General features: G+C 40.2%; 1 protein-coding gene across 1 annotated transcript in view; it reads left to right on the forward strand.

The window, feature by feature from the left end:
* TENM1 (teneurin transmembrane protein 1) overlaps positions 1 to 26178 on the forward strand; it is a 349073-nt gene that overhangs the window by 54231 nt on the left and 268664 nt on the right. The window contains 1 exon segment of the mRNA XM_070952054.1: positions 18522 to 18782. Within this exon segment, the coding sequence (XP_070808155.1) occupies positions 18522 to 18782 (261 nt within the window).

A 26178-nucleotide genomic window follows, 5' to 3' on the forward strand; every position in this document is an offset into this window, starting at 1 on the left:
ATACTTAAGGATTTTTAATATAATAAATAAATGCTTTATGGCAAAATATTAAGTCAGTCCAAAGCACAGTATAAAATGAATATACCAGTATAGGAGAAAAAATGAATCGGGTAGTATAAAATGAGTATGAATATAAATACTTTCTTTTCTTCTTTTAAGGAGGTTTAATCACAGATGTTCCAGCCATATTTAAACTCTGTAGTGAGTTGTGTGATGCCACGGCCCTTCTATATGTTTGTGAAGTTCAGTTAGCCAAAATAGTGCATCATGTGGCAACAATTTTTGAATCGGAATACCTAAAATCTGTTAACTTAAAGAATGCATAGAAAAGCCAGGACCCATTGCTCCTGTGTAGCTGAAATTTCAAGGAACTTCCCACCAGTTGTATTTGAAAATGTGTGGCTAATGCATCACCACTTTGGTCATTTTTCTTCATGTGTGATTTACAATACTCCCCGCCAGCTTCCCACAAGCAAAGTCAATGGGGAAGCCTGCAGGAAGTCAGAAGTTATTTCCACTTCAACTGCTGTTTTGTTTGCCTGTGGGCATTCTGTCCCAAAGGTGCTTTTTTTCAGGAGGTAACTGGACTTTTTTTTTTTCTTTTGAAGTCATTTTGCTTCTCATCCAAGAAGCTTCTTCAGTTCTGACTGGATACTGGGGAATGGAAGGATTGATATTCCTTGCAGACAGCTGGTCCTTTGCATCCTTTTAGTGGATCGTTGAAACACTTGGAGGTTTATCTGTGTCCTCAGTGCTGAGGACTGAGTGGTGCTCCTGGTTCCTGTAGTCTACAATTTCCCTCTGGAAATCCATCCCTACTCCCACACCATTCAAAGGGTCTTCTTCCCAAATTGCATAGCTAAAAGTCTATAGACATTCTCAGTCATCCAGGTCATGGTTGTCCCAAAGGTGCTTTTTCAGGAGGCAACTGGACTTTCTGGTTTTTTCTTTTGAAGACATTTTGCTTCTCATCTAAGAAGATTCTTCAGCTCTGACAGGATAATGGTGAATGGAAGGGTGGTCATTCTGTGGTCATTCTGTTTATCTTTTTAGATAAGGAAATAATAACAAAGAATGATCCAATGGGTTGTACATTGTCTAGTAGTTCCTTAAGCCTAGAAGAAAGGAAAACTTTGAGTTACTAGTCTTATTCTACACTTGCAGATTGGACTCAATAAATTTGACTAGATGTGTGATATATCATTCCAAAATTCTGGACTTACCAGGAAAGTGCAGTCTCATCTGAATGAAATAATAAAAAATGAATGCAGTGTTCATATTTATGCACATTTTCGTATATGTATATATGCACTTCTTCATCGTCGTCATCATCATCATCATCATCATCATCATCATCATTGAATTGACTGAGGATTGACTACAATGATTTGGGTCCTTGCCAAAAACCTAAGAATCATAGAGATGCACCCATAAAATGTATGTGATTCCGAGAAGGATTGTGTTTTGCAGAATTAATGGTGCCCATTGTAGTAAGTGTAAAATTTCTAAATATTTGATGAATTCTTTTAGCATTTCACCAAGGGCTACAATTAAATTAAATTTACCGTGTTTTATACGATTAGCACTGTAATTGCATTAAGAATGGAAAATGTTTTCAGATAGACTGGAATGATATGAGATTTGTTTCATGTGTGTAAAAGCTCTTGCTGTTTATGGGCATCCTTGCATTACAGCTTGCTTCAAAGCGAATGATAGAGGAGGTCAAATGAAGAAATGTGTGTGGAATTAGGAACAGCATTTATAATCAGGGAGAGCTTTCCCAGGTTGTATTGTGAAAAGGGTTTTAAGTCAAAGGTGGACTTGATCCTTCCTTTTTCCTGTTGATTGACCCTCCCTAAAGTAAGGACTGTCATAGGCCAGCAGCCATTATAATGTCTTTGTCAACCCTGAAGCTGACCTAGCCGAAGCCATCTTGGAGTTTCAGTGCTGCCACACTGGAGTGAGGGATAGGGAGGGGGGATTACGGAGAGCTGGGATTGTGTAGTCAAAATAAAATACTTTCTCTTGGGAAGCAAGGACGTTCTCACACCTGGCCAGAGGAAGGAGGAGTGATGTCACCAGACCAGCAGATGCTGCCTTGATTGGGCCATGTGACCGATTGTTTGGGATTGGGGGGGGGCTTTTACTTTAATTAGGCGAAAACCACGGGGCCCCTCAGAGTTGGTTTTCACCAGATACGTGCCAATATGATATTTCCAATAAAGCTATTCTTTGAGGAATCCACCTGCCTCGGAGTTTTTGCTTGCAGTGGATGTATTACTTGGAATCCTGACAGTTTTATTTTGGTTGTGCACCACTCTGAGTCCAGCAGGAGAAAGGCGGTATACAAATTTAATAAAATAAAAAATAAAATAGTCTTATTGAAAGGAGAGTGTGATCTCCAACTGCAAGAAGATCTATCTACCCTTTCTGATCTAATAACAAATATTAATCAAAGATTGCTGACATGAGCAATTCATGTTATCGTAAAGAAAAGCTTTTTAAACGTGATGCATATTTTTCAAAATATGTTTATCAGATTTAACGCCGTCTGCTTCTCTGAAACTTAGTCCCCTCAGTTGGAAAATTGCAGCAGTGACCCACTGAAATTTCTTTTGTGCAATAACCACAGATCCCAACCAGACAGATAATGAACTAATTACGTTGTGGTAGAAGCTCAAATAGCATAAGGCTTCGTCTATAAATTTGCCTCTGTCTCTACACTTCGGAGAAAAATCTTCACTCTGTAATTAAAACAAAAGTATGAACATCCTTTTCTAATCAGGGCATTGGAAATTATGGCATATTATCTTTTTTTAACAAGTCTTTTGTTAAACTACTCAAAGACTTCATCCGGTCCAAAGTCAATAGTTAAATAGAGATTCCCAATGTTTGGGGACTAGAATACCAAGATATTGTCCTTTCTGTACAAAGGTTAAGTTCCTAAATACAGGTAGTCCTTGACTTATGACAACAGTTGGGCCCAAAATTTCTATTGCTAAGCAAGGCAGTTTTTAAGTGAGTTTTGCCCCATTTTACAAGGTTTTTTGCTACAGTTATTAAGTGAATCTCTGTCAGCTGGGAATGTGAATGGTAATGCCAGTTGTCAAAAAACATTCCAGCACCTGAACTTGATCACATGACCATGGGGAAGTTGCAGTGGTCATAAATGTGAAAAATGGTCATAAGTCTTTTTTTCAGTACCCTTGTAACTTTGAACAGTCACTAAATGAATGCTTGTAAGTCAAGAACTATCTGTAGTCAGGCAAGGATCAAGACAAGTTCAAGGCAAGGAACTTGAAAAACAGAGTATCAAAGAAGTTGTTCAGATGCTGAGGACTTTGTGGTGGAATCACTGGTTAAAGGGGGAAATATTTTTTTAGCATGGAATTCTTCCATGGGAGGGAATGACAGAGGATGACATTATTGAAACCTTTATTTGCATCCCATGAAGAGATTGCAATCAGTCTGGCCAGCTTCTTGTAAATAGGTGATTAGCAATAAAGAAACAGCTTAGGCCAGTGACGGCTAATCTTTTTCGGACCGAGTGCCCAAAGCGTGCATGCAAACCCCCAAAATACAATGTGTGCACAGACCCTGCACATGCGCCCCACCCATGCATGCACATGTGCCCCCCATATGCACCCTATCCCCCGTGCATGTGCACGTGGGCCCATGCATGCACCCCCCTGCATGCGTGGCAGAGATCCGCAGACCAGCTGGCCAGCAGGAGGCACACATCCATGCTCAGTGGAGCTGAGCTGGGGCGACAGCTCACGTGGCCATAGAGAGGGCTCTACGTGCTATTTCTGGCACGCATGCCATAGGTTCTCCACCACTGGCTTAGGCTTATTCATGGAGATGTTTTGGTTCCTTGTGCCTGCCACTTTTGTCCTGGAGATTCACAGACACACTCCAAAATATGGTCATCCTGATTAAAGATGGATTTTCCTCCTCCTTCTTTTCCCCCTCCTCCTCCTCCTTCTCCTCCACCTCCTCCTTCTCCTCCTCCTCCTCTTTTACCACTTCAAGTGTTGAGAGAGATAAAACAAATTCGGTTCTTGCACTTCTCGCGCCCTCAAACATTGTTATTTCTTGCTGCTGTAGTTGATGTAGAATTCCACCTCCTTCTGGGTCTGCCTCACGCTTCTTTCCTAACACTGACAGTCTTTAATTGCAAGTTTCCTTTCCAAGCATTTCTTGGCCTCTCTGTCTTTTCCCTGCATAGTTGAGTCTGAGCAGTGGAAGGAGAACTGATGAGCCAAGAATGGAATATCATCTATTCTGCTACAACTCTGGGGTTCGAGGCCAATTCCTCAGAATTGAGCCTGGGGATACTTCATCTGATCCTTGCTCCTTCTCCTTGGATGAAGAGCCACCTGAGAGGACCATGACAATGCCTTCCAATTTTATTCCCCTTTGTTCTGAGAGAATGAGAAAAGGCCGCTGGATCTACTAAAAGATCCATTTTCTCTAGCTTTCCGTTCCCAAGTGTACAAGGGGAAAACAAGCTGCAAATAAATGAAACAATCAGTCCCTCACTGCGGTAGCTTGAAGCTGAGCATGAAATCCTCTCTTGCAGATAATCAACTACATTATGAATGTATTTTGTGCATTATTTCAACACAAGGTTGGATTGTGTTTTTTAAAAGCCTATTTACACAAAAAACTGAGATCATTTTTTTTTCTTTTCCCAGATTACATGCATATAGGTTTTTTTGGAAAAGAGCTGCCATTCGGACGTGCAAATATTCCCATGCGAACTTTCAGATTCATGGGTTGAAAGGATTGGGCAAATTAATCTTTTTCTGTATGTTGCTGGCAATTGGAGGAATGGCAAAATCCTGATGCCTTCAACAAAGCATTTCTTGATTGGAAAAGAAGAAATGTATTTCTTATCTGAACTGTTAAGAATGGCACTTGAGCTTATTCAAGAAAGAGCCAATTTAGAATGAAGGAGAAATTTCCTGTCAGTGAGAACAACTAACCAGTGGAAGAGCTTATCTCCATAAATTGTGGAGATAATTGTGCTTGATCACTGGACGTTTTTAAGAAGAGATTGAACAGTCATTTGTCTGGAATGGTAACAAAATAACAGAGTTGGAAGGGACCTTAGAGGTCCTCTAGTCCAAACCCCTGCTCGAGCAGGAGGCCCTATGTCATTTCAGAGAAATGGCTGTCCAATCTCTTCTTAAAAGCCTCCAGTGATGGAGAACCCACAACTTCTGAAGGCAAGCCATTCCACTGATTAATTTTTCTCACTGTCAGGAAATTTCTCCTTAGTTCTAGGTTGGTTCTCTCCTTGGTTAGTTTCTATCCATTGTTTCTTATTTTGCCTTCTGGTGCTTTGGAGAATAGGTTGACACACACACCCCTCTTCTTTGTGGCAGCCCCTCAAATATTGGACCACTACTATCAAGTCAGCCGCATCCTTCTTTTCACTAGACTAGGCATACCCAATTCCTACAACCGGCCTTCATATATTTTAGTCTCTAGGCCCTTAATCATCTTTGTTGCATTTCTCTGTACTCTTTCTGGAGTCTCAACGGCTTTTTTTATAATGTGATTATGAAAACTGGATGCAGTATTCCAGGTGTGGTCTTACTAGAGCTAAGTGTGATATAGGGTTTCCTTCTGGAGATAGTTGGTCCTCTGATTAATTGTTCTTTCTGTCAGGAAATTTCTCCTTAGTTCTAGGTTGCTTCTCTCCTTGATTAGTTTCCACCCATTGCTTCTTGTCCTGCCTTCAGGTGCTTTGGAGAATAGCTTGACTCCCTCTTCTTTGTGGCAGCCCCTGAGATATTGGAAGACTGCTATCATGTCACTTCTAGTCCTTCTTTTCATCAGACTAGACATACCTAGTTTTGGGCAAGACATCCCAAGACTTTGGGAAAGTAACCTAATGTGTTACCCATCAGCAATTCAGCTGGGCAAAATCTCATTCTTGTTTTGAAGAGATAGTAAATATTTCATTCCTAATTAAAGCAAAAGCATTAGTTTGAAAGATGAGATTTCTTCTTCCCAAATGGAGTCACCCATATTTTATTTCTTTTCTTTCTCTGCAAAGTAGGAGACTCACAGTGCCGAGCAACTACTCACCCATATATTTTAGGGGTGATCAACCCCAACAATTGGCAATTCACGCTTAGCAGTGTGATTTCTGCACATTTGTTTTCTTTAAAAAAAAATTCAGCTTTCACGAAGGCACTTATTCCATATTTCTGTTTGGCAAATGCATTTATGCTTTTTTTTTTTCCCCAAACAGTGAAAACCACATTAAGTGTACAGTTAAATGCAAAATGGAATTAAATGCCAAGAAATGAGAAAATGCTGAACTGTGACATTGCTGTAATATCAGATAGTTAAAAAAAAAATTGTAGTTCACTCCAGGATTCATTAATTGGATGCTACATTTCGGTTCACAGCCACCTCTGGCTGGATAAAAATTTTATTGCTTGCTTTCTTACAACATATTCATTATGCTAAATATGGTTCCTTATTTTTACATCACCATACTGTGTGCGTGTGTGTGTGTGTGTGTGTGTGTGTGTGTGTGTTTAGATAGATTTAGGGCTCAGAGACGATGCCTAGAGAATGGGCAGATAAGAGGCAATATAGCCCATGACTGGGTAGTGGACAGGCTAAGGGTCCCCAAAGAGACCCTGGAGTAGACATATAAAATTGGGTGTCATCTCAATATTAATTATATCTTACCCCAAATGGATGGATCACCTCGTTTAATGGCCTCATGTAGATATTAAATAGGGGAGAGAGACCAAGCCCTTAGGCACTCCTCAAAGTATAGGTCGTAGTCTGGATCTCTCCTCGCCTATCAACATCAATTAAAATCAACCCCAGAGGAAGAAGGATATTGGTCTATCATCTGTCTATCTGTCTGTTTAGCTATCTAGCTATTATCTAGCTAGCTATCATCTGTCATCACCATCTATCTTCTGTCTATTATCTCTACCTATCTTCCTCTCTCTCTCTCTCATCTATCTTCTATTACCTGTCTACTATCTATCTCTACCTTCCTACTATCTCTCTGCTCTCCTTCCTTCCTTCCTTCCTTCCTTCCTTCCTTCCTTCCTTCCTCTTTTTTTTCTTTCTGGGTGAGGCCAAGACAGGCATCATGAGACACAGATGCCATATTGCTTACTCCTTTTCTAGTATCATCCATTTTGGGAGGAGTTTGCTTGAAAAACAGCTATTAATTGAACCAATGTCACAATGAAAGCATAACTGGAAGTTAGTTCAGATTAAGATTGAGCTGAAGTCCTTACTCCTAGCAATAGAGCCCTAGACCCTGCCTGTAACCTGAAGCACTGAAACATTCTATTTTTAAATATTGATAATGGAATTCTGAGAAGCTGCTAAAAATATTTATATGGAATCACTGTAGCAGGCAGGCCATGTTATTATCTGGTGTACTGGGTGAGTCATGGTAGGTGTGTGGAGGATGCAGATGTTTTCCACGTTGTTGGCATCTCAACACAAACATTTCCCAGCAGTGAAGGATTACCTATAATGAATTGGAGCAGGATCTTGCGCATATGCCTGAAACTAAAAGCAATTCCTTTCCTGACCAATTTTCACAGCGACGCTTTAGCAAGATTGATTAAGAAGAAAAGGACGTAGTTGCAACTTAACTCATTCTTACTAACTAAAATGAAATATATCTCCAAGTACATTGGACTGGAACCTCCTTGTCTGCTTTTTTGTGAACCATCAACATGGCAGATACAACATTGGCATTTGTAGCAGGGTGTTTCCTAAACCACTGCCCAAATCTTGATCAGATTGAGAACTGTCATATCTTGTACACCAGAGCAGGCTCATGGGAGTAAGAATCATACTGATTTCAATCAGGAGGCTTAATGGTACAAGTTATTGTAGAAACAAAAAAAAAATTATGGAAGTGGTACAAAATCTTGGAAGCTGAGATAGCAATAGCAATAGCACTTAGACTTATATACTGCTTCATAGTGCTTTATCACCCTCTCTAAGTGGCTTACAGAGTCAGCCTATTGCCCCCAACAATCTGGGTCCTCATTTTACCAACCTCGGAAGGATGGAAGGCTGAGTCAACCTTGAGCCCGTCAGGATCGAACTGCTGGCAATGGGCAGAGTTAACTATAGCAATAGCACTTAGACTTATATACCACTTCATAGTGCTTTATGGCCCTCTCTAAGTGGCTTACAGAGTCAGCCTATTGCCCCCAACAATCTGGGTCCTCATTTTACCAACCTTGGAAGGATGGAAGGCTGAGTCAACCTTGAGCTGGTCAGGATTGAATTGCTGGCAATGGACAGAGTTAACGATAGCAATAGCAATAGCAATAGCAATAGCAATAGCAATAGCAATAGCACTTAGACTTATATACCGCTTCATAGTGCTTTATCACCGTCTCTAAGTGGCTTACAGAGTCAGCCTATTGCCCCCAACAATCTGGGTCCTCATTTTACCAACCTCGGAAGGATGGAAGGCTGAGTCAACCTTGAGCCAGTCAGGATTGAAGGAGTCAAACTCCTGGAACTGAGCTTGCAATACTAACTTACGCAGAGGTAGGAACTTCGAGCTCTCTTTTATTAGCAGGGGTGAAAAAAATCTCTTTGGAAATTTCTCATCAGAGAAGTCCTATCAGTTTTGTCTTAATTGATGGGTCTTTGAATAAGGTTGAGGAGGAACAAAAGTAGACCTTCCCTCTCCACCCACCTGTATGAGAGCAAAGCACAGCATGGCCATTTTCTACTTTAACAAAAGTGCCACCTTGTGGCTGCTTTAGCCAAAAAAGGCCTTTTCACAGATTAGGCAAGTGAAGGATCTGACGTTCGTTGCAATGAAAGTTGAAGTTGGCGTGGTGGAAAACAAAGGGTGTCAGAACACACAAGACTGCTGTGTAAACCCAGTGCTGGGACTTTGCATGGTCCTGTCTGGAAGAAAAGCAACAGCAACAAAATCTGATATCATGAAAAGGTAGAATAACAGAATAACAGAGTTGGAAAGCACCTTGGAGTCTTCTAGACCAACCTTTTGCTCAGGCAGGGAACCCTCCACCATTTCAGACAAACGGTTGTCCATTCTCTTTTTTAAAAACTCCAGTGTTGGAGGACCCACAACTTCTGGAGGCAAGTCGTTCCACTCATTAATTGTTCTAATTGTGCCTTAGCATTTAAATGCTTGGTGGAGCAGCGAACTAAAGCACTGTTAAGTAGCATTTAGCTGCCAGCTGCTTGCAATTACTGCAAGTTCAAATCTCACCAGGCTCAAAGTTGACTCAGCCTTCCATCCTTCCGAGGTAGGTAAAATGAGGACCCAGATTGTGGGGGCAATAAGCTGACTTTGTATAAAAAAGAACACTGCTTGGGGGGGGGGGGGGAAAGCTCTACTATACAGGTATATACAAAAGTATGAACACTATTGTTTAAAAGCAGTGTAAGCCGCCCTGAGTCTCCGGAGAAGGGTGGCATATAAATCGAATCAATCAATCAATCAATCAATCAATCAATCAATCAATCAATCATAAGAATGAATGAATGAATGAATGAATGAATGAATGAATGAATGAATGAATGCATGCATGCTGGGGGTTCCACCACACACCCACAAATGTGAATGATTGGATTCCTGAATCATCAATGGATCTTCGGCATAAAGCTGATTTTTTTTTCTACTTTTGCAGCAAGTCTTTTTTCTAATGGATGAAGCCTTGAAGTTTCTTCTTGCTATGACATCTTTTAATTTTTGCATCTCCTTTTGTGATCTCTATTGCTGGGGTAGATTATGTCTTTCAGCTTGCTAGCTCAAAATCAAATAGTAGAAAACCTCACCCTTTACAATAATCCTACACTACAGGGTTTTTTTAAAAAAAATCAGGTTGCTGATAAAAGAGATTTGCCTCTTTCTGATATGGAGGAGTAGAAGGACTTGTCCCTGGAGTGGGAAGTGGTTCTCCTGATCCTGATGCAACCAGATTTTTTACAAAAGTTTACTTTTTCAGAGTTACTCAGCCACTTTAAAGATGTGTGGATTTTAATTCCATGGCTTTCCGGGGAGTTCTGAGAGTTAAATCCACACCTCCTAAAATTGCTGAATTTTAAAAATATGGATTGGCAGTTATCCTGTCCTGTCTTATTTTTAAAAAAGATATGGAAGACATGGCAACTCTTCCTTAAGGTGGCTGAGGTTTCCATGTGGTCTTCGTGGCTTTTGGGATGAGGGAAGCAACTTTCAATAGAAGTTTAACATTTTAATGTACATCCCTCAAGGAATTATCCTTTGCTAATGAAGAATATGACTCTCAGATCCTCTAGTGGTGCTCCTGTTGTAATTTTTGGGGTTAGGGGCTGTCAATCACAAGTTTGAACTCTGCATTGGCGACAGAAAGGGCATCTGGCCAGTAAACACTCAGCTCCCTTCAGTTGCCTTGACTCCACCCTGATGCAAGGGATTACGGGGTCATTAAAAGACAGAGATAATGGCTTGCATACAAGTTATCAGTTTTTCCAGCATTGCTCAGGTTTTTACTACACTGTCTATCCTAAATTCAAATGACTCTTAATCCTTATCTCTCCAAAACTCCCAAAAGTTCAGATGGGAACGACAAATCTTTATGGAAGATACCAGCTTAGATCACATTCAATTTTTGACTTGGGTTTGGTCTTAGATGCTAGGCAACCATTATCATTCAAGAAATGGAAGATGAGTTCTACTAAATTGTCTCCCTTTTGTTCCTAGAAGCTCTAAGAACTGCTTCCATATTCTAGCCTTAACTAGATACAGATACAGTGTCAGCACTCCAAGCTATATTCACTCCAGTGCTGACATAAGGAAGAGAAGAGGACACTTGACTCTTCACCTACTTATTTTCCCTGAAGATATTATCCCCTAGGAGATGGGATGGGAGGGGGGACATTCCTGTGAGCTGAAGTAGTAGATATGGGGAGAGTGACTTGGAAGATGGCCAATGAGACACAGAGAATTGGGAAACGGAAAGGGAGAGTTTGGGGTCAGAAGGTCAGTGCTGAGTACGATGGACTCGGGGACAGATTGTTGTCCTCAATAAATGAAAGATTTCAAACATAGACTATTTGTTTGGAAATGCAATTTATTTGAGACGACATCGTAACCTGACATACAGATTAACAGCGTTGGAAGGGACTTTGTAGGTCATCTAATCCAATCCCCACCCCAGCCCAAGCAGACCCTACATGATTTCAAAGCCTTCAGTGATGAAGCTCCCACAACTTCTGAAGGCAACTTCTGTTCCAGGGGTTGATTGTTCTCACTGTCAGATTACAAGAGACTCAACTTAATGCTTGTAGTTCTTACCATGTTAATCCATCATAGAAGAGGCCCCAGGCATCAATACTGCTTCTTTCATATTGGGAGAGAAGTATAGTTCGGATTGGGTTTTTTTTTTTTCTTCCAGTATTATTAGATGTGTGGACTTCTACTTATTCCATTGATTTGCTGAGTGCTAATGGTTAGGATGTCAGCAGAGAGCAGAAGTAATATTGATTACTCTTTGCTGGCCCAAGAGACCTTGGTTCACAGATCTGATTAACTGATAATGTCATAGAAAAGGTGTAGTTCCACAGTTATTGGATCTTCTGTTCCAGGAATAGTTTTCAACATCTGAATCTCAGATGGTTATTATTTCACACCTTGAGATCGTGTAGGGGCCAACCAGAATTATTATAAAATCTTTGCTCAACCTATACTTATCATCTTGCAGGAATTCATAGCCCATGGTTATTTGCTAATTTTATTTATTTATTTATTTATTTATTTATTATTAATTAATTAATTAATTAATTAATTAATAAAATTTATATGTCGCCCTATCTCCGAGGACTCAGGGCGGCTCACAACAATAAAACAACCAGTTAAAATTATAAAATACATAATGTATGTATATAATTTATATTAAAACCCCCAAAATCTAAAAAACCCTCTCAGTCCAGGCTGGGCAATGTGAACAACTACGTTTTTAATTCGCGGTGGAAGGTGCGAAGGTCAGGAGCCAACCGGAGCCCCAGGGGGAGTTGATTCCAAAGGGTGGGTGCAGCCACAGAGAAAGCTCTACCCCTGGGGGTCACCAGACGACACTGTCTAGCTGACGGCACCTGGAGCAGGCCCTCCCTGTGAGAACGCACCGGGCGATGGACAGCTGTTACTGGCAGCAGATGGTCCACCAAATATCCTGGGCCTAAGCCATGTAGGGCTTTATAGGTCATCACCAGCACCAGCAATTTTGCAGAGCTTTTGAGCTTGATATAAGTGGAAGGAATGCCTATTGTTTGGTTTAATAGGAACTTATTCTTAAGAGGAAGTCTTTGCTCTTTCCAGTGCTTTTGATGGTATTTTGGAGATCTCTGAAGCTTCCTATCCACATATTAAAAAGAGCTTTAAACCATGGTTGTGGATAGGTGACATCATGGGATTTGCAGTTGCCTTTTTGCATCTACTGCTTAAATCACTGCAGCCCTTTTGGTTTCTCTCCAAAAGTGGTTTGGTTTCTCTCAAGCACTTAAGCTGAAAAATAGCTGAAGGTGTCAGGTGAGGGAGTTTTTCAGGCTGAATGTCATAATGAAATACTTTTCAGATGTTACACCTTCATTCCAAAGGTAAATTCTTCATTCCACAGGAATCAGAACTGTATGTTTTTTTTTTCTTCCTGTTCAAAAACTCAAGAGACTATTAGAGAAAGAAGAGGAAAGAGCAATTATCTAGAACTCAGGAATAAAGATGAATAGTGTTCTTATTTGAATCTTTTAACCTTAAGTTATAAAGCTTTGTTGGGCATCCTTTCCAGATGGATCAGTGGACACATCTCTCTGGTTTATAAATCTCAGTCTATTGTGGTTAAGGCTGATATCATAATCTAGTTCATGGGGAATTTCTCCACTTCTTTAATGTCTCCACTAAAACTCCTCTGTAGGACTTCTGTAGGGTTCTCTATTTCAACTTTCAAAGGCAATATAGGCTGAAGGTCTCAAGGGCTTCCTTTGGCAAGGGAGATCTCCGACAAGATATTTCTTCTCAGTCATAGAATAGAATAGAATAGAGAATAGAGAATAGAGAATAGAGAATAGAGAATAGAGAATAGAGAATAGAGAATAGAACAGAACAGAACAGAACAGAACAGAACAGAACAGAACAGAACAGAATTCTTTATTGGCCAAGTGTGATTGGTGCATATGCTGTCAGTGTACATAAAAAGGCAAGATACATTTGTCAAGAATCATAAGGTACAACACTTAATGATAGTCATAAGGTACAAATAAGCAATCAAATCATATTAGGAAACAGTCAGTATAAATCGTAAGGATACCAGCAACAAGGTTACAGTCATACAGTCATAAGTGGAAGGAGATGGGTGATAGGAACGATGAGAAGATTAATAGCAATGCAGACTTAGTGAATAGTTTGACAGTTTTGAGGGAATTATTTGTTTAGCAGGGTGATGGCATTCGGGAAAAAACTGTCCTTGTGTCTAGTTGTTCTGGTGTGCAGTGCTCTATAGCGTCATTTTGAGGGTAGGAGTTGAAACAGTTTATGTCCAGGATGCAAGGGGTCTGTAAATATTTTCACAGCCCTCTTTTTGACTCGTGCAGTATACAGGTCCTCAATGGAAGGCAGGTTGGTAGCAATTGTTTTTTCTGCAGTTTTAATTATCTGTCTGTCTTGTTTGGTTGCAGAGCCAAACCAGACAGTTATGGATGTGCAGATGACAGACTCAATAATTCCTCTGTACAACTGGATCAGCAGCTCTTTGGGCAGTTTGAGCTTTCTGAGTTGGTGCAGAAGGAACATTCTTTGTTGAGCTATTTTGATGACATTTTTGATGTTAGGTGTCCATTTTAGGTCTTGAGATATGATAGAACCTAGAAATGTGAAGGTCTCTTCTGTTGATATTGTGTTGTCTAGTATTGTAAGAGGTGGTAGTATGGGAGGGTTTCTCCTAAAGTCTACCACCATTTCTATGGTTTTGAGTGTGTTCAGTTCCAGATTGTTCTGGTCGCACCACAAGTTTAGTTGTTCAGCCTCCCTTCTCAGTCTTAGTACATGTTTTTTCATCATTGAGGTATGAATGGCTATGTCTCCCTTAAAGTGTCCTTCACCATTACAAAATAGATCATTGGACTTAGTATGAGGGCTCCTTTTCAAGAGACAGAGAACACCCAGACCTCCTTCTTTTCTGATACTTGAATAATTAGGAAAGACGGAGTTTGTTCTTTTCTTTCCTGCTTTTTTTCCATTTTCTTTTTATTGGGACTCTACTTATCATGGCTTAGGACCAGGGTATTTACGAGACTGCCTTCTGCCACCAGTAGCCTCTCACAGACCAGTACGCTCCCACAGAGAAGGGCTCCTCAGGGTGCCGTCAGTCAAACAGTGTCAACTGGCGGCCCCCAGGGGGAGAGCCTTCTCTGTGGGGGCACCTGGCATCTGGAACGAGCTCCCCCCGGAGATACGGCGGATCCCGGATCTGCACGCTTTCCGCCGTGCCCTTAAAACTTTCCTTTTCCAGCAGGCTGGCCTGGCCTAACCTCTTTTTTAAATCATTTTAAATTTTAAATTTGTCTTATAAATTGGGATGTTTTAAATTTGTTTTCGGGCCATGGTTTTTAATATATTTTAAATGGTTTTTAACATTTGTATTATGTGTATTTTATCTTGGCTGTTCACCGCCCTGAGTAGGGCGGTATATAAATTTAATAAATAAATAAATAAATAAATAAATAAATAAATAAATAAATAAATAAATAAATAAATAATAATCTGGAATTGGAACTGGAACGTTGCTGCTCCCTTCCCATTAAAACTCAATGTTCTTTTTCTGCCTTATCATAAAATAGGAAGAGGGAATCAAGCTATTCTCCAAAGCACCTGAAGGCAGGACAAGAAGCAATGGATGGAAACTAGTCCAGGAGAGCTCCAACCTAGAATTAAGAAGAAATTTTCTGACTGTTAGAAAATCAGTAGAACAACTTGCCACCACAAGTTGGTGGGTTCTCCAACACTGGAGGTTTTAAGGAGAGATTGGACAACCATTTGTCTGAAAAGGTTTCCTGCTTGAACGGGGGGGGGGGGGGGGGGGTTGGATTAGAAGATTTCCAAAGTCCCTTCCAACTCTGTTATTCCTTTATTCTGTTAAGATGCAATCTGCTGTAAAATAAAATAGATCTCCGTGTTATGATAAATCCAGTGCTCCATTTTTACACATTGGCTAAACGCTGAGGATGAGAATAACTGAAGTTTAGAAATCACCACCCTTGCCACGTGAATCATAAAGTTCATATGTGTAATCTTGTCATCAGTCTGGAGACTCAGTCTGGGTTTTGCGTACGAGTATCTACGTGTATGTACAAAACAAGCGCCTAAATTACCAATGCAAAAACCTGCTTTGAGATGTCTCCCCTCTAGGGAATATTCGGGAGTGGAGCTAACAAGATTAGATGTGCATACTAAGCTCCACCATTTAGGCTACTTTGAGAGCTTCAGAGAAAACGCATCCAATTGGGAGTTGGAACACCACACTTAACAAGTGTTTGTGATGGAATGTTGTCGGGATTCCCAGGAGGGAGGCAGTCCATTTCAGAGTAGCAAAAGACAGTGTAGCTTTTATAGTTTGTGTGGGAGAAAAAGGGTGAAGATGGCTCCTCTCTAACAGTTCCACAGTTTGTGTGTTTTATGGTGCAAGTAGTTGGCTTTAATTTGGCAAGATTCCTGTCTATGGGTGAGGCAGAGTAGAGAAAAACTGTCTCAACGTGTCTTTCTTAATTTTTGGAGCCCAGCAGTGTTTCACAAAGGGAACACAAACGTACCATTTTGGAAGGCACGAGCATGTTGGATCACCCAGACAAGTTTGCAAAAGTGTTATTCACAAATGTACAGGCAATCTTTGACATAAGTTTAGTTTAGTTTACTTTATTGTCATTGCACATCGTACAATGAAATTAGAGCCTTGGTGGCGCAGCAGACTAAAGTGCTATTAACTAGCACCAGCTGCCTGCAATTACTGCAAATTCAAATCTCACCAGGCTCAAGGTTGACTCAGCCTTCCATCCTTTCGAGGTAGGTAAAACGAGGACCCGGATTGTGGGGTCAATAAGCTGACTTGGTATAAAAAAAAGGAACACCGCTTAGGGGGGGCCTAAAGCCCTACTAAGCAGGTATATACAAAAGTATGAAGGCTATTGCTTAACGCATTGTAAGCCGCCCTGAGTCTCCGGAAAAGGGCGGCATATAAAACAAATGAATGAATGAATGAATGAATGAATGAATGAATGAATGAATGAATGAATGAATGAATGCCATCTTCCGTGTACATTATAACTATAAAAATCAAAACACAAAAACACATCCTTCACATTCTATATCATTGAAAAGCCAATATTGCATTAATATTGCACTATACCGTAGAATTCAATATGGTTATTGCTCTGGGATAGAAGCTGTTTTTCAGCCTATTTGTCCTTGTTTTTATTATCCTGTACCGTCTGCCAGATGGTAATAGTTCAAAAAAAGGGTGCCCAGGATGAGATGGATCCTTAAGAATGTTTTGAAGTTTCTTAAGGCAGCGGGAGCTATAAAGCTCTTCCAAGGAGAGGAGAAGGCAACTGTTGATCCTCTGGGCAATGACGTTGACCCTCTGGAGTGCTGTCCTATCCGCCACTGTGCAATTGGCAAATTTGTTTAGCGTCCGTTCAAAGTTACAATAGCACTGAAAAAAGTAATTTCTGGCCGTATTTCGCACAACTGTTGGAGCATCCCCATGGTCATGTAATCAAAATTCAGGTGCTTGTCAGTTGACTCATATTTGTGACGATTGCAGAGTCCCAGGTCAGTGACCCCCTTTTGTGACCTTCTGACAAGCAAAATCAATGGGGAAGTCAGATTCACTTAATAACGGTTTGACTAACTTCACAATTGCAGTGATTCACTTAACAACTCTGGCAACGAAGGTCGTAAAATGGGGCAAAACTCACCAAAAATGTCTCGCTTAGCAACAGAAATTTTGGGCTCAATTGTGATCATAATTCGAGGACCATCTGTATCTGAAAATAGCAAATTGTAAAAATAAAAGTACAAATGGCTCACCACATGAATATGTGGAATATGATATCTTGGAATATGACATCAGGAGTCTGGAAGATGGTGAGATAAGATAGCAAGGGCTCCACCTTTTGCTTCTTGTCATCATCTACATTTTTAGCTCCAGAGTTAGTTTCCAAACTAAATAGGAAGAGAAGGTTGTTTAAATAATCTTAAAAATCATCATCATTAACATGATTCAAATGGAAAGGAGTAGTAATGTCCACGATAAAGTATAAAAATATTCAAATAGCAATGAGTTACTGGGGAAAAAAGATAGGAGAAAGAGAAAGAAAGAGAGGAAATACTTTATAATTTTGTTTTTAAAATGTGCATTATTTTTATTTGCTTTTTTCATTCCCCCCTGCCAAATCTGTTAAATATGCACATGCATTTTTGCTTTTCATTTTGCTGTTTCTTTTTGCACATTTTACTGAATCAATAGATTTTTTTTAGATTATATCCTTTTGGACAAGAGATAGTATTTCAGAAATGACCTTGTTGCATTGAGGTTGTGGGAGATGCAATGAAATTAATACTGTATTTGAATATATTGTACCATTTGGATAAGAAGCAATTACATGGATTAGCTCAACTTTGAGATTTAATGTTTTCAGAGGTTTATATTCTTTTGAAGTTGATCTCCATCACATGGGAGTTGACATGAGGACAAAAAAAAAAATAGACTTTCAGGAAAAAATGTTAATATTCAGTATAAGGAAGACAAATATGTGGCTCTCATTATTCAGTGGTTTGCAGAATTAATTTATATAGATCAGCTATAGACCACTGTACTGAATCATGACTCATTATATAGTGCTGATATATGTGTGTCTGTGAATATATATCCGTATCTTTTTGATTCCTACTTTATTTTTATTTTAGTGTTTTTATCTTTCCTTTATTTTTATAAATAACTCAAGGTGATGAATATTCCTAATTCTTCTCCTTTATTTTCCTCACAACAACTCTGTGAGATCACCCAGATTTTTGTGGCTAAGGCAGGACTAGAACTCCCAGTCTCCTGTGATTGGCCCACAGTCACCCAGTCAACTTTCATGCCTAAAGCAGAACTAGAACTCATAGTATACTCATGATTGGTCCAAAATCACCCAGCCAGCTTTCATGCCCAAAGCTGGACTAGAACTCACAGTCTCCTAGTTTCTACCTGGTGCCTTAACCACTAGACCAAACTGGCTCCACTTTAGCCTTTTTTTATATATATAATTGTATGTGTTTTTTTTCTTTGTTCTTTTCTTATATTGAGCTTATTTAAAATCAACACAATTCTAGAACATGGACGGAGAAGGGTATGTGGTCCATACCTATAACCACGGGGGGCATGAATCATGCTATGTGAAAATTTAAAAAACACACATCCTAACCATGTTCGGTTTTTTTTTTCAATATGTTACAGAGCTGGAATTCTGTGACTCTTCCCACATGTTGTGTGCTGGCTACCAGGGGGACCTGCATACAGTTTCTCAGCACGGCTATCCTATCGAGATGGGGTCGGATATGGATACCGAGACGGAAGGAGGTGCTTCACCAGATCAGGCCTTGAGGATGTGGATGTCGGGCATGAAATCCGAACACAGCTCCTGTTTATCAAGCCGTGCGAACTCAGCCTTGTCCCTCACCGATACCGATCACGAAAGGAAGTCTGACGGAGAGAACGGTAAAGAAGTAACCTTGGTGATCATTTTTAAGAGATCCAGATTGCTTTCCCTTTCAGTGTCCGAGTCCATAGACTTCTCCCAGCCATGGTTTCCTTGAATCTCAGTATGTTGAATAAACCATAGTTACTTGGCTTTATGCAGTGCACTAATCTTCAAACCATGCTTTATAATTCATAGTGGCGCAGTGGTTAGAGTGCAGTACTGCAGGCTACTTCTGCTGACTGCCAGCACTTTGGCAGTTCGAATCTCACCAGGTTCAAGGTTGACTCAGCCTTCCATCCTCCCGAGGTCGGTAAAATGAGGACCCAGATTGTTGGGGGCAAATATGCTACCTCTATAAACCGCTTAGAGAGGGCTGTAAAAGACTGTGGTATATAAATCTAAGTGCTATTGCTATAGTGGTTGTATCTCTACATGGCATTAATCATAAACAAACTGTAGTTTAGCTTAGAGCAGAATTCTCCAAAGTGGTCAATACTGACCTCCTAAGGGTCAGTCAATGCTGTTACTTGTAGCATCACAGGTAGTCCTCGGCATACAATAGTTCATTTAGCGACTGTTCAAAGTTACAACATCACTGAAAAAAGTGACTTATGTCTGTTTTTCACATTTACAACCATTAGAGCATCCCCATGGTCATATCATCAAAATTCAGATGCTTGGCAACTGACTCATATTTATGACGGTTGCAATGTCCTGGGCAGGGCCTTCTTAAGAGCATTATGGGCCCCGGGCAAAACAGTGTACTGGGGCCCCTATGAGAACTACTCACAGGAATAAAAATGTAAATGGTCGATAAAATTAAACATATATTTTCATGTTAGTATTAATTTAAAAAATGCAGTAAGATGTAATAAATACGTTGCTGTATTTATATGACACAAGGTGCATTGAAGGGTTAACAAACACAGATTAATATGGGCCCCCTATGCTTGTGGGGCCCATGGGCAAGTGCCCATCAGGGCCATGCGTTAAGACAGCCATGGTCCTGGGGTCATGTGATCCCCTTTTGCAACCTTCTGACAAAGAAAATAAATGGGGAATCTGGATTCATTTGACAACCCGTGGTACTAATTTAACCGTGGCTGTGATTCACTTAACAACTGTGGTGAGAAAGGTCGTAAAATGGGGCAAAACTCACTTAGCAAATGTTTCACTTAGGAACAGAAATTTTGGGCTCAGTTGCGGCCATAGGTCGAAGACTTATCTGTATTAGTGAAAATATTAATTTATTAGCTGCGCTCATCAGCCCCGCTTGCACTCATCTCATAAGTCCTTCTTCAAAGATCTGGAAGGCCTTGAAATCAGTGGTGAAATCCTCCGAGGTTTGCCACTGGTTTGCTGAGCGCGCTCATGGACATTGAACACCAAACGCATGCTGCGCATGGGTGCATGCACAGTGCACACCAAATGCACGCTTCACACAGAAAAAGGAGGCTTATGAAGGTAAGTAGAACAGTGTGGAGGGGGGGGGAATAGCTGTGCCGCGCAATTTAGATTTGCTAGAAAGCAGGATTTCCTGCTTTCTAGCAAATATAAATCATGTGGCACAGCTGATCGTTGGAAATACCAATTTGGACGAACCGGTAGCATTTTTAAAGGACCGGTTTGCCCGAACCGGTGCAAACCGGTAGCATTTCACCCCTGCTTGAAATCATGCCTTGGCCCCGTCTTCTTGGTCAGGCAAAAGTGGGTGCAGCTTGGGCAGAGAAATCAGCCTTTGTGTTGTGTCTTTGTACTGCCAAACCTTTGCAGTAAAAGAGGAAAGGGTTTGCCTTCTCAATCCCTTTTCCTTTCCAGTTCTCTTTTTTGAAAACAAAGTAGGCAGAAAGGGTCAATTAACTGGGTTTTCCCTGTAGCATTGCTAGCTTGGTAGAGTTAGGTTAAGCTCGCACACAATTGGGTTGACTTTGGGCTGTTAAATTATCCGGGAGGTTAATTGACTGGATTAATTCTTGTTATTTTCACAACACATTAATATACACACTCCATTAACCCAGTTAAGTGTTCTGTGGGAACCAGGCCTGTGCTCCTCTCGCTTTTCCTCATGCTTGCACACAATCAGTGTTTGAGGAAGAAGGGATGCTATAAACTTGAAACCAACATGCCTGAGAAAAAAGATGAAGGCTCAAGGGAATAAAGTCTGCGAGAGCGCAGAACATTCTAAGCGCAGTGGTGGCAAAAGAAAAGAAAAGAAACCGAAGATACCATTCTGCACGTAGATGTTTATTTCCAAAGCACAAGGTGTCAACCCCACCACAAGATCACCTCTACAGGGAGGCTAAAACTATATTTATTGAGATTGGCTGCAATAACAGAATCTTGCGGGTCTGATTGTGTTGTTCCTCCTCCTTCCTATTCTCCAGGGAATTAGTAACACATCTGCCTGAGCAACTTCTGAATAGTATTGTTCCTGACTGAAATGTATATGTATATCTCTTTACTGTATATCTATATATCTAATCTATATCTATACCTATTTATACCATCTATGTATCTATATCTATATCTATATATCTATATATTTCAAGCCCTTTTACCAATATTAATAGTTCATGCCTATTAGCATCAAGGTTATTTTCCTTAATGTCTACAGTTGGCGACTGAGAATGGATCAGATGAGAATGGATGAGATTATTGGGGACTAAAAAGGGTTTTAAAAGGCATTGGAAAGAATAAGACGACAATTACTTGAGCCCTGGTGGTGCAGTGGTTAGAATGCAGTATTGCAGGCCAGTGGTGGGTTTCAAATTTTTTTACTACCGGTTCTGTAGGTGTGGCTTGGTGGGCATGGCAGGGGAAGGATTCTGCAAAATCCCCATTCCCACCCCACTCCAGGGGAAGGATACTGCAAAATCCCTATTTCCTCCCGATCAGCTGGGACTTGGGAGGCAGAGAATAGATGGGGGCGGGGATAGTCAGAATTTTTACTACCGGTTCTCCGAACTACTCAAAATTTCCACTACCGGTTCTCCAGAACTGGTCAGAACCTGCTGAAACCCACCTCTGTTGCAGGCCCTCTCTGCCCACAGCCTCGAGTTTGATACTGATGGCAGTTCGAATCTCACCAGGCTCAAGGTTGGCTCAGCCTTCTATCCTTCCGAGGTCAGTAAAATGAGGACCAGATTGTTGGGGGCAATAGGCTGACACTGTAAACAGCTTAAAGAGGCACTGTGAACCAGTATATTAAGTCTAAGGGCTGTTGCTATTTTTTCTTCTTTTCTGTCTTTTTTCTTATATTCCTTTTCTTTTTTAAATACTTTTACTGCATTGCAAAATTCTAGTAAAATATTTAAGAGGGAGAGAGAAAATTAGATCATTTGGGAAATGAGAGGAATAGAAGGCAGATAGTTAATCTTTTCCACAACTACTGTTTTCTCCTCATAAGTGGCCACAATGATAACTTTCTTTTTACTGGTGAGGAAATGCCCAACCATTACTAGGAAGACTACACCAACCTCTGTTTACTCACTGAATTCCCCCCTGCAAACTTTCTTCCTCCCCATATTAACGTTTCAAATAAAACGTTGGTAGAAAAATGTATATTGCCTTTGCAAACAACTGTTCCATTCTTAGAGAGAAGATGACATAAAGAGGGATATAAAGAAAGGGTCTGGGGATGAATTGAAAACTTTTCAAAGAAAAATAATACACAACTTTAATAGCTTTTGCCATCCCTTAACTTCATTATTGTCCGAGGAGAGCTTTCAAAATTTAACTAGTACTGTATATAGTCAAATGCTTTGGAACTCTATATTTTGATGAATAGTTGAATAGCAATAGCACTTAGACTTATATACCGCTTCACAGTGCTTTTACAGCCCTCTTTAAGTGGTTTGCAGAGTCAGCCTCTTGCCCCCAACAATCTGGGTCTTCATTTTACCGACCTTGGAAGGATGGAAGGCTGAGTCAACCTTGAGTCAGTGAGAATCGAACTGCTGGCAGCCAGCAGTCAGCAGAATTAGCCTGCAGTATTGCACTCTAACCACTGTGCCACCATGACTCTTATTGGGATCCTATTGGGATAGTTTTAATGCGTAAGTGTAGGCTTCTCCAATGGATTTTGTTTCTTGTTTCTTCCCCCTGTTTACTGTCACAACTGTGAGAAGGATATCCATACAAACTGTTTTAAAAATGAAATGATTTGTTCCTGTTAGACATGCTGAACTTCGCAAATGGTAATATGGGGAAAAGCAAGGAAGCTAATTTAATGCAAAATCATAGAAGAAAAGATTTGGATGAATTGCTATTTACAGCATTAATGGAGAAACTAGTCCACATTTGTTTCTTGTCAGTTTCATCTTTTCCCCCATTTTTTGGGTGCTCCGGCCTATTCTGCAATTTATCTATGATTTATGCAAGGAAGCATGCATTATTTTAATGCCCTGCCGATAAAATACTTTTTTCCCCTCCAGTCTTTTATTCTTTAAAAAAAAAAAATCTCTGGCACATTTCCTCCTAAAATATGCATATGTGCTTATTTGAGCCTAAAATACAGCCTCATACACATCCTAGTGGCTTTCTTAATTAGCCAAAAACAGCTTTGCAAAATTCTCAGGAGGACACCTGAATATTCACAAGGATACACAAAATCTCATCAGCCTATTTCTGTGAAAAGCAATAAACAAATCCGCTTGCTTTGAAAAATTCACTTTTAAGACGAGTTCTGTTTTCAGTCCTTTTTCCCCAATCTGTAGCATAGACACTGTTTTGATAGAAGATAATATTTGTAGCTCAGGATTGAATGGTGTGGTTCTTAGTCCACTAAGAGCTTGGTTGTTTTCTTGCATGCACTGATGGCATTACCTAGTTTGGTAATGAAATGTCCGAAAAAAAACCACCAAGCTCAGAGAGCACCAAGGAGCTCAAAATTCACTATTTTGGTTTGGTTGAAATGGAAGAGTAAAAATGAACGCAACTAAAATAGAATTGTCAGAAGAAAAAAGGAAGAAACAAAAGAAAAAGCTCAAATGCAAAAAGAAAAAAAGCTAGAACAAAAATTGAAAAGAAAGAAAAGGTTGTAGATCTACCATTTTCTCTAAATTTCCGTGATCCTCTTCTTTCTAGACAATCTAATCGTCAAAACCATAGATCATAAGTTCATTTGTTTCTGTTTTATGCAAAAAAAGTCCATAAGGTACTGTGCATTTTCTTTCTGACGGCTTACAAAAACCCTTTTATCTTTAACATCTGTACATCTGCAGTCCTTTGTCTAACACAAATAGCTGGAGATTTTTAACGTTTTATCAGGGGTCAGAAAATGCCGTCGTGAGCTGAGCAAAAGACAATTTGATTTTTTTGCCTGAGCTTTGCCTACCGATTGTGGTGAGAAAACATTCCTCTCTCTTTGTTTCATAGTCTTGAGCTTAAGATAATTGTCTTAGATAATTAGTCTAAGATAATTTAATTGGTTCTTGAAAATTATTTTTGTCTGACTTTACAGAGGCGTGAAATGTGGTGGGGTTTTTTTTGAAAAGAAGGTTTCTACATGGTAAAATAAAGTACTTAATTCAGCTAAGCACAGAGAAGAAACTTACAGAATGATATTAATGATAAGTTTAGTTTAGTTTAGTTTAGTTTAGTTTAGTTTAGTTTAGTTTAGTTTAGTTTAGTTTAGTTTAGTTTAGTTTAGTTTATTGTCATTGCACCTGGTACAACAAAATTAAATGCTGTCTTCAGTGTACATTATAACTATAAAAATAAAAACATACATCCCTTACATTCTATATAATTGAAATTGAAAATCCGATATTGCACTATACCATAGAATTCAATATGGTTACTGCCCTGGGATAGAAGCTGTTTTTCAGCCTATTTGTCCTTGTTCTTATTGTCCTGTACCGGCTGCCAGATGGTAATAGTTCAAAAAAAAAAAAAAAGGATGCCCAGGATGAGATGGCTCTTTAAGGATGTTTTGAACTTTCTTAAGGCAGCGGGAGCTATAAAGCTCTTCCAAAGAGGGGAGAGGGCAACCGATGATCCTCTGGGCAATGACATTGACCCTCTGGAGCGCTGTCCTTTCTGCCACTCTGCAATTGGCAAACCATACACAGATGCAATAAGTTAAAATACTCTCTATGGTGCAGCAGTATAAGGCCACCAGCAGTTTTTCATTCAGTTGTTGTTTCCTGAGAAGTCTCAGGTAGTAGAATCTCTGCTGGGCCCTTTTAACCAGTGCTGCAATGTGAGCGTCCCAGCTCAGGTCCTCTTTTATGATAACACCCAGAAACTAAAACTAGCCACTTGCTCCACTCGGTCTCCATTGATAAGCAAGGGCTGGATGTCTGATCTATTCCTTCTATAGTCCACTTTAAGCTTTTTATAAGGCCTCTTGACAAGTGATGCAGATAACATGGGATTTACTGAGTAAATAAATGAAAGCATCAACACGTGCCCTTTTTAGTATGCTTACTGTATGCTATATTCTCAAGTGAATTTTCTTACTATTAAGCTGTACAGCAGCCCATAATATTCAACTTCCACATCAACATTTCTGATGTTGTCTCTTAGGCGATGTAAATTCCTTGAAGCCACAATGAAGCTCGATACCGCGTTATTTGAGGCAGGGGGATACTGCATACGGCTGAATTGTGCACACACATCATTAATCTCATAAATAACTATTATGCATGCAGAAATAATAACTGTATTTCCTGTAGTTTCTGCAGAGAGTTCCTTATAAATCTAGATAGTGGCTCTGAAATCAAGCTGAGAATATTTAGTAAAAAATACAGTACTGACTTCAGCTCCGTTGATTTGCATAATTAAAAAATCACAAGCTAGGACTTGCCGAATTGGACTTAAAGGTTGCTTCTTCCAGCATTTTCCTCTCCCTGTATGACTAGCTAACTTGTTTTTAGAAAGGTGACAATAAGCCATCTCTTTAACAACCGTTAATGAAAGGTGTGCTGCCTCTGAAAGAGGAGATTTTATTTGATATAGTTATTGTGGGCTCCTTAGTGCTCTCTGAGCTTGGTTGTTTTGGAGACATTTCATTACCCAAACCAGGTAACTGTCAGGTTCCAGAACGACATGAAATAACACACTTCAAACAGGTTTGCTGTGAAAGGTATTTATCCTGCGATCCGGCACGCTCTGACAATCACCCGTGAAAGTGAAACATTGTCAGCACTATTCACGCTGTGCTCCCCACCACCTTTTGAAGTTTCCCGCTTCGCTTCCCAGCTCCACCCCATTGCTCCACCCGTAGCCCAGTTTCCACCCCCCCCAACTGGCAATTATTCTTGGTTTGTCAGTCTCGACCGCCTGCAAGGGCGGAAGCTTTCACTCCCAATGGGCACCTGGCTCCGAACATCAGCTGTCCTTCCTCAGCTGTGAAGCAGCAGCGAAAATAGCGGTGCCCGCAGCAGCAACTCCACTGTCAGATCCTGGGGT

The sequence above is a fragment of the Pituophis catenifer genome, unplaced genomic scaffold (genome assembly GCF_029215685.1).
Source record: "Pituophis catenifer annectens isolate HBS135680 unplaced genomic scaffold, rPitCat1.0.hap2 SCAF_11, whole genome shotgun sequence".
Classification (NCBI taxonomy): Eukaryota; Metazoa; Chordata; class Lepidosauria; order Squamata; family Colubridae; genus Pituophis; species Pituophis catenifer.